Source organism: Tripterygium wilfordii, chromosome 20, assembly GCF_013401445.1.
Source record: "Tripterygium wilfordii isolate XIE 37 chromosome 20, ASM1340144v1, whole genome shotgun sequence".
Classification (NCBI taxonomy): Eukaryota; Viridiplantae; Streptophyta; class Magnoliopsida; order Celastrales; family Celastraceae; genus Tripterygium; species Tripterygium wilfordii.
The window spans coordinates 9903219-9916897 of NC_052251.1; the positions used below are offsets into that span (position 1 = coordinate 9903219).

Sequence of the window (13679 nt, forward strand, 5' to 3'; positions counted from 1 at the left end):
CCATTAAAAAACTTGAGAGGATTCTCTTCAACTTAATAATTTTTACTTAATAGAATATTTTTCACATGTTAGACATTTATGATTTACATAATTCTCTCATGATTTATGTATTGAGAGTTCATTAGTGTCACCATAAAATTCTCTTATTTTCTTTTCCACACAAACACATATATGAAATAAATGAATTTCAATGTGTTATCTTAATTAATTTGAAGAGAACTATATCTCCAATATTTAATAAAAGACTCTTTTCTGAGGGAGAAAATACCGTATTTATAATTTAAATATTACTTTGGGGATACGATATGAGTGTAAATTTGAGTTGTCAAACTCGCGTGCATATAAGTTTCCCACTTGACAATATGATAAACGGCGCCAAAAAAGTATTTGCTCCTAGTGAGAGCTTCTGAATTATGGTTATTATGGTTGGCGTCAACAAGTTCACCCATTCCTATACATGTTGCATGCGCTACAAGTAATATATTCTTCTTCTTTGGAACATCTCATTTTATTATAACTGCATCTCAAATGCCCATATTGGAGCAAATAATACAAAGGATAATAATTAGAGAAGGTGAGGAGCTAGCCTTCTCTAGTTACAATATTGCAAAACAAATACAAAGAAACAACAAAGAAATTATTCAGCTGGAATGTTAATGGTAGCTGGTTAGAAACCTGCAACACACACTCCTAACGAAAAATTGGACAAGATCGATAATGGAGAGTGGTTGTTTATGGGCATTGGAAGCCAGAGGGAAGCTGCTTTCCACAGTCATTGAGTACCAAGCTCAAATCAATGGGGACGTTCAGGTTGATTATACCCAGATCAAGTTTAATGGCTGTGCAAAGGCAAAGAGCAGCTTCAAGATCAACTAAATCTCCAATGAGGCTGCAACATGGTTCAACTGGTGGTTTTCCAATCACAATCCCAAGCAACCCTTTCAAAACATTAGCACATACACCCAACTTTAGGGTATCTTTTGGGCATGTGGCCACTGCTGGTGGTGGGCTGCTGTAGTGTGGTGGTGGTGGGCTGCTGTAATGTGGTGGTGGTGGGCTGCTGTAGTGTGGTGGTGGTGGGCTGCTGTAGTGTGGTGGTGGTGGGCTGCTGTAGTGTGGTGGTGGTGGTGGTGGGCTGCTGTAGTGTGGTGGTGGTGGTGGTGGGCTGCTGTAGTGTGGTGGTGGTGGTGGGCTGCTATAGTGTGGTGGTGGTGGTGGTGGGCTGCTGTAATGTGGTGGTGGTGGTGGGCTGCTGTAGTGGAGTGGTGGTGGTGGTGGGCTGCTGTAGTGTGGTGGTGGAGGGCAAGTGGAGTTGACAAAAGTGAAGAAAACAATTAGGTTAAGGAAGAGGAAAAGAGAAGTTGAGGCTACAGCCTTTGAAGCCATTTCTCAAAGATCTCTCTCACACACACTTGGCCTCAATTCTTGTATGGTGGTTGATTGTGTATGTGAGTTATGTAAATGACCAAGTTTTGATAGGGTTTTATAGATGGAGATTGAGCACTACTTGGTTTTTCTTTTTTCACACTTTCGAAGAAGAAGAACGTGAGCTATAATATATACATATATACACCCACACACAAGTTGGCTTGTTTTCTTATATCTATATCAAACTCAAAGATCAAAGATAGAGAATTGGAAAAAAAATACTCAAAGACAGCTATAGAATTTTCGAAAATGATAAAAGATCTAAGCACTTTAGTATCCCAGTTATCCCAACTTCTAAGTTGGACACACCCGATTCAAGTAAATTCATGAACTCCACATGTCCCATATAATACACATAAAATCTTGTGCGCACAACTTAGGAGCTGACGATAACTGACATATATAACAGCTGCTATGATGCTTATCATATCTCGAGAATTTTTGAGCGACAATGATAAAGATCTCAACATTTTGGTATCTCAGCTGTTGAGTTGAACGCACAAAATTCAAGTGAATTTGTGAGCTCCACATGTCTCGTATTATGCACATAAAGTCCTATATATACAACTCAACAACTGGGATAACTGGTATACCAGTTACCGAGATGATGACTATCATAACTGGAGAAATTAGTATGCGTGGAAGCTACTTAACCGGAATAGCACATGATGGATGAAGATTTTATTCTGATATGATTTGCTGTTTACATGAACGTGCCTAGTCGTAATGGGAGACTTTCAACCATCCAAACAGCTGTTAATGACGCAACGTACAACTCCTACTCCTGGGTTTCGCCATATTATTCTCAAGACTGATTTTTGAGGAAACAGAAGTGGTGGGATCTTTTCTACATTTCTATATCACTCTCTGATTCAATTATCAGATTTTATGGGCCTCTATAAGATAAATTATTGGGATGACGGGGATCCCATATATTTCTTGTGATCCCTAACATTGAACGAGTTTTGTTTAGAATGAAAGAGTTGATTGTAGGTAACTCTTTGTAAACGTAGGAGGTTGCAAGTTATCTCCCATGCCCAACAATTTCGATGTTATTTCCTTCCTTTATGGATTTCGGACTCGTTCTCCCGACACAGACTTCGACCCCATATAATACTTAATTTGATTTAAAGATGGCAATCTTGTGTGTACAATTATTACAGCTGAGGGTGCATGCATGTGTTAGAAATGGATGTGAACTGAGTTTTTGGTAAGCTTGAGGCTGGTAAACAAGCCCATTGGACGGTCATGAGATTCTCAGTTCAACAAATAGGCCCAAAATCCAGAACGGGCCGGGCCTGAGCTCACATATGGCCCTTAACCCCTGGAAAAGCCCGGCCCTAGACGGGATGCATTCACATTTCACACCCATGCTTTGGAGATGGAGATCATCAGTTCATCACTCTGAGAGCCTCTGGTTTTGTTTTCCATCGATCGCAGCTGCTCCTTCAGCTCATATTTTGCTTTTCGTCTCCTTTGGAACAATCGAAAGCGTTTCTTTCGTAATCTCGGACGACGAATGGCGCAGGATTCTGAGAAGCGATTCCACTCGATCATGGACAAGCTATTTCATCACGCCCCTAAAACCACCCAGACCTCCTCCTCCAGGTTTTCCTCTCTCTTTCTCCTTGTATCCTCTCTTCCGTCTCTGTTCGGATTCAAAGCATTTTCTTTGTTCAATAATAATCGGTTTCAGGATGTTTTATTGTTCCACCTCAACCTTTTAAAGTAATTTAATTATTCTCGATAATGTGCACTGTTCTCGGGACGGAATTGATTGAATATGTATATCGATTTGCTGTTTATATAGTTTCGTTAATTTGTGAGATAAACTGAAATCGCAACACTAAGTGCTTTGCTTTTCAAGTTTTCTGCCACAAATTGAATTGAGTAGCTAAAAAGTAGGTTCATTATTAGTTTTTAGGGTTTGAGGAGGTGCTCTTAAGCTCATCGGATTGTCTACGGCACTGATTCTTTTAATGAGAGCTGAAAGTTTAGTCCTGTCAACATATCATTAGGTAAAAAAGAAATGCAATTGATATTATTCAATTAGCTGTAATTGCTTGGTTGGAGATAAATAGAAGAACCGTTGAAAATGTGGAAACTCAATCTGGAGGTTTACTTGACAATTGGCCTAGAGCCCATAGTCGTTGGCTTTTGGCAACGGCAACTTTGACATGTGTTTCGTTTTTAAAGGGGTGGCCACCATTGTTGCCATTTAATGCATGCATTATTTGAAAAATATATTGTATTATTATTTGTTTAATTCAGCTCCAGATTGTTCAGTTTGATTATAATAACATCTGAATCATAGTGTATCTGGAGCACAAGCTTCAAGAGGCAAAAAGTGCCCAAATACATCGACTGCATTGGCATCAGTTGATCCAAAGACGAGAGCGGATATGGTTGAGAGATCGCAGCATTCTGTTCCCACCAGACAGTCAGAAGCTCCACTATGCAGACCATGGGACCAGGGGGACCTTATGAGGAGATTGGCCACCCACATTTAAGTCTATGACGTGGTTTGCAAAGCCAAAGGTTCGATGAGTTAATATTAGTATTTTGGCTAACTGTGTTATTGTTACTCTGGCATACAATATTGACTTATCATTTTGCATAATGTATTACCATCCGGGTCATATTATACACTTATGGTTTTCCTTTCCGGTGCTAACATGTTATAAAGCGTCTCAAGTTAATGCCCTTCTGCAATGTTTCAATTTTGCTCAAGAAAAGCATAAAATAAGTTCGTGAGAAATGTTATGGCATCTTTGCATGGAACCTAGGTCAGCTATCATTAGGAGGTGAAAGTACCACCTTCCACGTTGGCCTTTACAGATAATAGTGCTGTCACCAAACTGGGTATAATTTGGTTTTCTTGACATCAATTCAACTGAAGCCTTGGTGAGAAAATTACTAATTTTAGTGACAGCCATTTTAATGAGGATGGACCTATACCTTCCTATGCTGTGAAGAGAACAGTTTTTGTTTGGTGTATGCAATAAGAGATGTTTGAAATGCTATAAGAGATGTTTGAATAGTTTCTCTAATGTTTATTACCTAATCATAAATGAGCAGCTAGATTTTAAAGGGTTCTTCCCAGCGAAAATGTTTGAATTAACAGTTAAAAAGATTCATGACCAAGGAGGTGATGAGGGACCGTGTAGTAGTTATACACCCATTGATGGATCCCTTTGCTTGGACCACAACAATCCTGAGAATGGTGCTACTATTACAAAGGAAAATAATGATCAAATGTTGCTGGAAGGAAAGAATGTGAATGGGCATGGAAGCTTTGCAATGGTATCGTTGTATAGATTTTCATTAGCATACTCCATTGCCCCCATCTCCAGGAAAGAATCCAAAGCAACTCGCCTCAGATCAGTCGATGGAGTTTGATCCAATCAGGCAGCACAGACATTTTTGCCCCTGGATTGCATCTACTGGCAATGCAGCTCCTGGTTGGCAACAAACACTATCTGCTGTACAGTTTTGGAAAGACAATTCTCATTCTTCACCAACTACTTCCTCATCCCACTCCTTAATTCAGGTACCTTGCAACCCTACTTTTACCGTTTTGTTGGAATTGTAGTGCTCTAACTGTAACTTCAACAATGGTCATTCCATGATATGGTTGGCAACATGGTGGATTTAAGAATTCAAAGCCGTACAAACAATTTCCATCATATTATCATCTGAAGCTGCTTTTCTATATGCTTGATGTTTCGTGACAGTTCGATGATCCCATTACTTCAGTTAGACGGCTTTTCGCTTCTCCATCTGCAAAAAAAGTAAAGCCAACCCATGGAACTGGCTGAAGTTCAGTCAATTCCATTGATTGATTTGAGCGGGGTGTCGACAAGTCCCCACGATTTTCCATCAATGTCTGAAATTGGATTTTCCTATAGATGATTTAATTATCTTAGCATGTATCCTTTTGAAACCCATGGGAAAGATATGTACTTTCAGTGCCAGACGCAAGACATACATTCTTCTCCAAAAAATAGGATGTGTGATCTGCATGGTTCAACTACGACTCTTCACCGCGATGGTATGAGTTTCCTTATCCTCAGGCATCCTAAATCCAAAATGATATTTATCTCAACTTTGCAAAAAAAAAAAAATCCGAATAATGATGTGAGCGTGTGTGGGGGAAGTTAATAATATTTCAAGGTTGTTTGTCATGTCACATGTTGAGTTAACTTGTCATGTAGTGATGAGTTAATTTGTCACGTTACGATGGGATGAGTTGGAATATATAAAGTTGATATAACTAGTAATATCGATCCTAAATTGTTTTTGCTCTCTTTTCAATTTGTATGAATTATCTAACATTATTGATTTTAGTAACATAAAACAAATATATGTTATTTATTTATGTATTTAATTTTTTAAAAAGTGTTCATAGTGAAAAAAATTCATTTTTTAGTAACACTTTTTAGTCGGCCACTACAGAGAACGAAAGCACTCATTTTTCAGAACAATGGCAGGTTCGGTTGGAAGCCTCTCAAGAAGACTATGTCGCTCTCTTTTCTCCACAAGCCCTAAAATTTCCCAGATTTCTGTGCCTTTCTCCACCAGCCTCTCGTCTCACGAGTACTCCGACCGTGACTATTCGGACTTGGACTTGGACAACGACTCAGTTCCTGACGCTTCCGAACAGCCACCACAGTCATCGTCTGCATCATCACCTGAGGGATCGGGAAGGAAACGGGAGATTCGACCACTCGAGAACGGCCTCAGTGCGGGTGTTTACAAAGTGCATTTACTCCCTCCATTGTTAACATTTTTTGGAGTTTTCGTGGTTATTGAATATATAATGACCCTTATGTTAGTCTTCGTCATTAATTTCGCTCGGAAATTGTTATTATTGATGAAATTGATAGTCTTTGGTTGATCAGTTTGTTGTGCGTGTGGTTTTAGGCGATAATTGTGGGGCAAGTGGGGCAGAGTCCGATTAAGAAGAGGCTGCGGAATGGGTGGCAGATCACAGAGTTTACAGTTGGAACTGGTGGAATTCACACAATTGGAACTGGTAGAATTCACAAGAATCGCATGCCATCGGAGAATGAGGAGCCCAGGTACTCTGCAAATCCATTTGCTGTTCAGTGGCATAATGTTTCAGTATATTCAGCCCAGCTGGGGGATATTGCCATGAAGCATGCTCGACCTGGGTGAGGTTTTACTCTAAGAGCATTTTTCTGTTTTTAGCGGTACACTTCATGAAAATTTATCATACATGTAAACCCAGTATATATATAAGGCTTGGGTCAATTATGAGCGTTGAAGCAGATTAAGTGAAAATAATTTCTTGCTTTTTAATCTACGTATAATGGTGTTTTTTTTAGAGTTTTATAGTGCGAAGAGTATAATTTATGACTGAATACTTGAACAATTCAACTTTACATGTCAGTTTGGTTTGGAAGGAAGGATGGATCAAAGCTCATGGCTCGACATTGTAACTGATTTGGGGGTTTAAGCATTCAAAATCAAACTTGTGGAGTCTTCGACCACTTGTTATTTTCTTTTTAATATTATCTTAGTTTAATTTTTTTGAATGGAATATTCTTATAATCAGTATTCCTAGTCTTTGTGTAGCCGAATCCTTTTACATTTTTAGGGGATCTTGATTTGTGAAGTATAAATCTTGGACTTGATAGTATATAGCAAATGGCCAAGAGTGTTTCATGTCTGGTTAAGATTTTGTGCTAGATATGAGGGAGGCTAGTGATTGTTGTGGTATTCAAGATTACTTCAGATTGCTTGTATATGTGTTTTGCTATTTTCTCATATCGAATGTTCAATGAGAGGATACTCAATGTGAAAAATTTATCCTTTGTTACCATGAAACTTTTTCAATATTCATCCAATTTTGCTTAGTTATTGGTATATTTATTTCTCTTTGTCGTTGTAAATTATTTGTAGCATAATTAGAAGTGTTAAAAACAAAAAGTGTCTGTTCTGATTTACTTTGTTTTTACAGCTTGAGTTGTTTGTCCAACCTTCTTGTTGGTTGTTCTGTAGCATAGTTTCTTCTTGGTTGTTCTGTTTTCCTCCTTGTATGTCCAACCTTCTTGTTGTGGCATACCTCAATGATTCTCCTGTTGCCGTAAAAATATAATTTTTCACTGGTAATTCGTGGATCAATTTTGGTTATTATAATCTGGAAGGGATTGGTGTACTTGACTCTCCATCGCCTGTAACTTTCATTTTTGTGATCATCTGCATTTGTGAAATCTCTTAATGTCTTCAATTTTGGTTCATTGTAGTACAATTATATATTTGGAGGGAAACCTGGAGACCAGAATCTTGGGCAGTCCAATTACTGGTCTTGTTCGACAGATAAGAGAGACTGCAATACGTGGAAATGGTACATTCCACAAGCTTCAATCCATTAATTAATTTTGCAAATTAGAAATTCTACTTGATTTCCCATGGTCATATTTAGTCTCTCTCTGTCTATTTGCTTATCTGAAAAAAAAAAAACGTGTGTGTGTGAGAGAGAGAGATATAGAGAGAGAGAGGAGTCTACTCTTGTAGAAGGCCGGGCCATACTGTCGATGAAGGCGTGCTAATATAGAATTATGTATATGCCTATTTTGATTATGGTCACTGCCATCTTTAGACATGTTAGTCTTAAATTTATGCAGGTCGTCTTATATGTATATGCTAGGGGAGCTGAGGATGACCATCAATCAAGTCCATCAGAATTTAAGGGCATTGGCGATTACTAAGATCAGATGGAAGGAGGAACTTACTTGGCATTCAAAAATAACTGACTTATTCTCAAATTTGTAATTATTTTGAATCTTTCTGAGTCTGCATTTTATTTCTGCATTTGATGTTATGGAAGCAGGAAATGCTGGGGAACGAAATTTACATTAGCCAGGGTGCCAGACCAATGACCAGTGGGGATCTTTAGTTGCTCACTGGCAGTATCTTTGACCTGTGTGTGCAACAGTGTTTTTGTGAAATGCCTTAATGTGGTTTTTCCTTCTTTCTCTCCAGCCTAACTTCAGCGATCGGGTCCGTTTGGGAGTGCTTTGTATTTTGACCCAACGAGGTACAAAACTCCTCACTAAAAAAAACTGTGAGGATACCTAGCTAGCACTACCGATCCTAAGTTGTTTTGGCTCTTGTTCTTTTTCTGCGAAAGGAGTTCATGAGCCCCAAACTCCATAATAGTCCAATGCTCCGATGAGCTGCCAATTAAAGAAGTTAATCACCAATGAAATGAAGATTGTGACATTAATTAGATTGTGATTTAGTGAATAGAGTTTTGCTTTTGTCATTTGAAGTGGGTGAACGATCTCAGGTTAGGCATTTGAATTGGTGGGACGTAATTTCTTGGGGGTTTTTGGGTTGAGAGCCAATGGCACGAACTTGGGAGAGATTAAGAGACCTATTTTCGGTTAGGTTAGGTTAGGCATTTCAATTGGTAGGACATAATTTCTTAGGATTTCTTGAGTTTCGTGGGTCGAGAGTTGATGGCACGAACCTGAGAAGGATAAAGAGACTTATTTTTGGTCTTGATCTAGTTTTATTTGTGTACTGAATTTTGAATCAAGTTGATTAAATTAGGGGTCGTTGTGTGCACGGGATGACCATCCTCGGTTTAAAACTACCCCAGGATCTGGCCGTTGGGACGTGGCCTTACTGGTAAAAAAAAAGAGTTCTTAGATTGAGACTCCAAAACGGCACAACCCCAAATCACTACGGAGAACGAAAGCGCTCATTTTTCAGAACAATGGAACGTTCGGTTGGTACCCTCTCAAGAAGACTCTGTCGCTCTCTTTTCTCCACAAGCCCTACAATTTCTCAGATTTCTGTGCCTTTCTCCACCAGCCTTTCGTCTCACGAGGGCTCCGACCATGACAATTCGGACTTGGACAACGAGTCAGTTCCTGACGCATCCCAACCGCCACCACAATCATCGTCACCTGAGGGATCGGGAGTGAAACGGGAGATTTATGAACGACCACTCGAGAACGGCCTCGATGTGGGTATTTACAAGGTGCATTTACTCACTCCATTGTCCACATTTTCCTGGTTTTCCTGGTTATTGACTTGGTTCGTTGAATATATAATGACCCGTATGTTAATCTTGGTCATTATACTTTACTCGAACATTTAATTTCGCTCGGAAATTGTTATTATTGATGAAATTGATGGGCTTTGGTTGATCAGTTTGTTGTGCGTGTGGTTTTAGGCGATAATTGTGGGGCAAGTGGGGCAAAGTCCGATAAAGAAGAAGCTGCGCAGCGGGAGGTCGGTCACACTGTTTTCAATTGGAACTGGTGGGATTCGCAATAATCGCAGGCCATTGGAGAATGAGGAGCCCAGGGATTATGCAAATCGATGTGCTGTTCAGTGGCATAGGGTTTCAGTATATCCAGAAAGGCTGGGAGATATTGCCGTGAAGCATGCTCTACCTGGGTGAGGTTTTACTGTAAGAGCCTTTCTTTTCTGTTTTTAGCGGTACACTTACATGAAAATTTATCACATGTAAACCCATGGAACTTTTTCAATATTCATCCAATCTTGCGTAGTTATTGGTATATTTATATCTCTTTCTGTCGTTGCAAATAATTTGTAGCATAATTAGAAGTGTCACAAACAAAAAAGTGTCTGTATGATTTACTTAATTTTTACAGCGTGAGTTGTCTGTGTTCCTCATAGTTTCTTCTTGGTGGTTCTGTTTTCCTCCTTGTATTTCCAACCTTCTTGTTGTGGCATACCTCAATGATTTTATTTTTGCCGTAAAAGTATGATTTTCACTGGTAATTCGTGGATCACTTTTGATTATTATAACCTGGAAAGGATTGGTGCACTTGACTCTCCGTCGCCCTTTAACTTTCAATTGTTATCATCTGGATTTGTGAAATCTCTTAATGTCTTCAATTTTTGTTTATTGTAGTTCAATTATATATTTGGAGGGAAACCTGGAGACCACGATCTTCACCGATCCAATTACTGGTCTTGTTCGATGGAAAAGAGAGATTGCAATACGTCGAAATGGTACTTACGACAAGCTTCAATCCATTAATTTATTTTGCAAATTAGCAAAAACTCCTTGATTGCCCATTAGGAATGAAAATGATCGGTTTTCTTCCGGTTTTTTGATATAAATTTAACTAACCGATCAGTCGGTTGTTGTCAGTTATCGATCGGATTTTTTGGTATAGTCTTTAAAGAAATATGTAAATTATATATTTTTTTAAAAAAAAACTAACCGATCGGTTTGGTTATCGGTCGGTTCGGCTATTTGGTTTAGTTTTTACGGCCCTATTGCCTATGGGCATCTGTAATATCTCTCTCTTTGCTCTTCTGAAAAGAAAAGTGTGTGTGAGAGTTTGAGAGGGAGGAGTCTACTCTTGTAGAAGGCCTGAACGCACTGTTGATGAAGGCATGCTGATATAGAATTATGTATATGCCTATTTTGATTTTGGTCACTTCATCTTTAGACTTTCATTTCTTAAATTTATGCAGGTCGTCTCGTGTTTCTCTGCAAGGGTGCTGATGATGACCATCAACCAAGTCCATCAGAATTTAAGAGCGTTGGCTATTACTAAGATCAGATGGAAGGAGGAATGAACTTGACATTCAAAAAAGAACTTCATAGTTCATTCTCAAATTTGTAATTACTTTAATCTTTCTGAGTCGGCATTTTATTTCTGTATTTGACATAGTATTTGATGCTATGGAAGCAGGAAATGCTGGGGAACGATTACATTTGCCAGTTGTCTGACCAATGAACCAGTGGATCTTATTAATGCAACACTGGCCCCTCCTGATGGTCATCTTTACAGCTTACTGGGGTTTTTCCTTCTTTTCTCTCCAGCCAAACATGGTTTGTTTTACTGGAAAACACAGTAACTGCAGAGATTGTTTATATAAAAAGGCATTTAGCTTCTACACATGTTTGTGGTAATTAGAGCATCTGTATACAAGTAGGGTTAAGATTAATCACCATCTCCTCCCATGACACTGAAACATTTCATGGAAGTACAAGTTATAGATCAATAATGTTATTTCATCTATCCCTGTGTACAAGAAAAATGAGACAACTGATCTTTTGAAAGGCAGTTGTACCATGTTAATTCCAGTATTTCATTTGTATCAGCTACTCTGTTGTGTGAAACAATTCTGAAGTCCTATCCAAACCCCCACCCCACCAAAAGAAAAGAATTGTTGTTATTTAAGTGAACCCAGTGAGCAAAACCAATGCCTCTGAGATGAACATTGAGACTCCTCAAATTGAAGATCTACCTTTCCTCCTGGACTTCTTTGATCTCCAAATTATTGCATACGGACTTGGGCAGATTCTGTATGGGATTTTTGGTGGAGGAATTTCAGGGATCCTGCATTCACAAAATTGAACATTTAGTACTAGCAATGGCAGACATGTTTGAAGCTGCAAAGTCAGAAATGGAGCACTGATTCTTTAGTATCCTATTATTATATATTAAGTGTAGTCACAGTTCTGATATATGCAAATGAAAATGGATACCTAATGCATGGTTTGTTTAATACTCATTGCTTATAGACATACACATAAAACCATAGATTCCCCACCAATCTCACTAAGTTTACTTCAGCAGGACTTTTCTGGACTCATCTGCACATTGACCATAATGCACCTTTGGGTCATTTTGCAAACTCATAATGACTTATTAGACCAAGTTTTTAAAGTTGTTGGAATAATTTTAAGGAATCTGAGTCATTGATCCCATTAAAAAGTGATTAAGCTACACCAAATCCTGTACAATCCAAAAGATGAGCAGGTAATAGTTGGATAGAAAAACTCACTCTAATCTGGCAATCTCAATCAATGAAAAGTCCATGTTGGTTGAACTGCCTTGTGTTGTTAGCATTGTTGCACTACTACAGCTCCTGCTTCTCAATGAAGATGTTATGGGAGGCTTGATTGCTAATACTTTGCAACTGAAGCTGTCTGCAATATTGTCATGTGTCAAAGCCAACCTACACACAAGAAAAAGAAAACCAGGCCTCAAGGGTTGAGTCTCCTCACAATACAAATTCATATGGTCCAAACCAATGATGAAAAAAATTTTGCTTTTTTGGTCCAATAGTTCCCTTTTTTTTTGTTTTTCTTCTAGTGGACAACTTTGTCAATCTTTCATTGAAAAGGGAACTTTTCCTGACACTGTAGAGATACCAAATTTTCCTGCAATTTGGGCAGACAGAGAACATTTCCTAGCTCAAACATCCCATAGACATGTCACGTGTGTGTCCCCATTTGGTCCCAATTTGATCCAACCCTAAAAAATGACTCTGTCAAGTTTGAGTATTCAATTATTGTTATTTCTTGGTACCCATTTGAAGAACCCCCCATCAAACATTTGAACATTAATTTCCTGCACCTTCCTCTGAAACTGACCCAAATCACAGAATTCTGAGTCACAATAATCTTCAGAACATCAGAATTGACCTCATTTACACACAACATGTTTTGTGATTGAAAAATCACAGTTCTTACTGAAACCCTAAATCAAAATGAAAAGACATGAAGATTGATGTCATTGAACTTACCTGTAAAGAAAGCTGTGTTCATGGAGACCAACAACAAGCATAGACGCATCAATCTCCCGCACCAGCGCCACAATCCTCCCTCCATGTGCGTCTCCTTCGGCGACAATAATCTCAATATTTGTCTGTGTAACACAATTTCTCTGATTATCGCATCTATATAATAAAAACAATTAAACGAAATTAGTCACACAAATTACACACACAAACACACAATGAATTGTTTCGATCAAGAGATTAAACTTACATTGAAGAAGTTATTGTGGCATATGTCTTTGAACGAGAGGGCCAACTGGTAGCCTTGCAATCGAAGCAGCCTGATTTTCTTCTTGCTTCTTGATTTTGCAGGAGAGAATACATGAAGCAGAGTAATCAAATCTCCGTGACGAAGGAGGTTATGGAGAGCCCATTGAAGCGCTGTTCTTGCCGCATCAACGTCTTCTACTACTACCACTATTTTTCTCACATCCTCCATTAATCCAATCAAAATTCAAAACCCTCCCCCTATCTTCCTGCTTCTCCCACTAGACTTGTATGAGAGTCCTCTCTGTATCTGACTCTGACTCTCCCTGTCTCTCTCTAGACTGCTATTAGAGTTTGGGCCTTTTTGTCATGTTGTGTGAGGTTGATACAGTCACGTCTCATGAGTTGTCCTCTCTGTTTCTCTCTCTCTAATCTCTCTCTACCCAATCTATCCGTCC

General features: G+C 38.8%; 4 protein-coding genes across 11 annotated transcripts; 2 read left to right on the forward strand and 2 right to left on the reverse strand.

Moving 5' to 3' along the window:
• Window positions 1-582: 582 nt before the first annotated feature.
• Window positions 583-1386, reverse strand: LOC119986970 (leucine-rich repeat extensin-like protein 3). Its single transcript, XM_038831655.1, has 2 exons — window positions 784-1386; window positions 583-675 (listed from the first exon to the last, which is right to left on the reverse strand). Exons 1-2 carry the CDS (start codon window positions 1384-1386, stop codon window positions 583-585), a joined length of 696 nt encoding a protein of 231 aa, XP_038687583.1.
• Window positions 1387-2802: 1416 nt separating this feature from the next.
• On the forward strand, window positions 2803-8429 carry LOC119986479 (single-stranded DNA-binding protein, mitochondrial-like). 6 transcript variants are annotated; one of them, XM_038831045.1, is made up of 7 exons: window positions 2803-3036; window positions 3743-4978; window positions 5163-5479; window positions 5919-6187; window positions 6352-6509; window positions 7698-7798; window positions 8079-8429. In XM_038831045.1, exons 3-7 carry the CDS (start codon window positions 5356-5358, stop codon window positions 8099-8101), a joined length of 675 nt encoding a protein of 224 aa, XP_038686973.1. In that variant the 5' UTR covers window positions 2803-3036; window positions 3743-4978; window positions 5163-5355; the 3' UTR covers window positions 8102-8429. The 6 variants fall into 6 exon arrangements, with proteins under 6 accessions (XP_038686973.1, XP_038686968.1, XP_038686969.1 ...); XM_038831040.1 differs by lacking the exon at window positions 7698-7798 and having other exon boundaries at window positions 3743-3966; window positions 4782-4978; window positions 6352-6602; window positions 8079-8427; XM_038831043.1 differs by having other exon boundaries at window positions 2805-3036; window positions 6352-6602.
• A 530-nt stretch (window positions 8430-8959) lies between these two features.
• On the forward strand, window positions 8960-11468 carry LOC119986619 (single-stranded DNA-binding protein, mitochondrial-like). Of its 2 annotated transcripts, XR_005465300.1 has the most exons (5): window positions 8960-9442; window positions 9638-9864; window positions 10346-10446; window positions 10918-11065; window positions 11139-11468. XR_005465300.1 is itself a non-coding variant. In XM_038831254.1 (4 exons), the coding sequence occupies exons 1-4, from the start codon at window positions 9176-9178 to the stop codon at window positions 10998-11000; spliced, it is 678 nt and encodes a 225-aa protein (XP_038687182.1). In that variant the 5' UTR covers window positions 8960-9175; the 3' UTR covers window positions 11001-11468. The 2 variants fall into 2 exon arrangements, 1 of the variants encoding a protein (XP_038687182.1); XM_038831254.1 differs by having other exon boundaries at window positions 10918-11468.
• LOC119986620 lies at window positions 11385-13564 on the reverse strand. 2 transcript variants are annotated; one of them, XM_038831256.1, is made up of 4 exons: window positions 13226-13564; window positions 12982-13103; window positions 12238-12411; window positions 11385-11789 (listed from the first exon to the last, which is right to left on the reverse strand). In XM_038831256.1, exons 1-4 carry the CDS (start codon window positions 13451-13453, stop codon window positions 11681-11683), a joined length of 633 nt encoding a protein of 210 aa, XP_038687184.1. In that variant the 5' UTR covers window positions 13454-13564; the 3' UTR covers window positions 11385-11680. The 2 variants fall into 2 exon arrangements, with proteins under 2 accessions (XP_038687184.1, XP_038687185.1); XM_038831257.1 differs by having other exon boundaries at window positions 12982-13134; window positions 13226-13366.
• Between the last annotated feature and the right edge of the window lie 115 nt (window positions 13565-13679).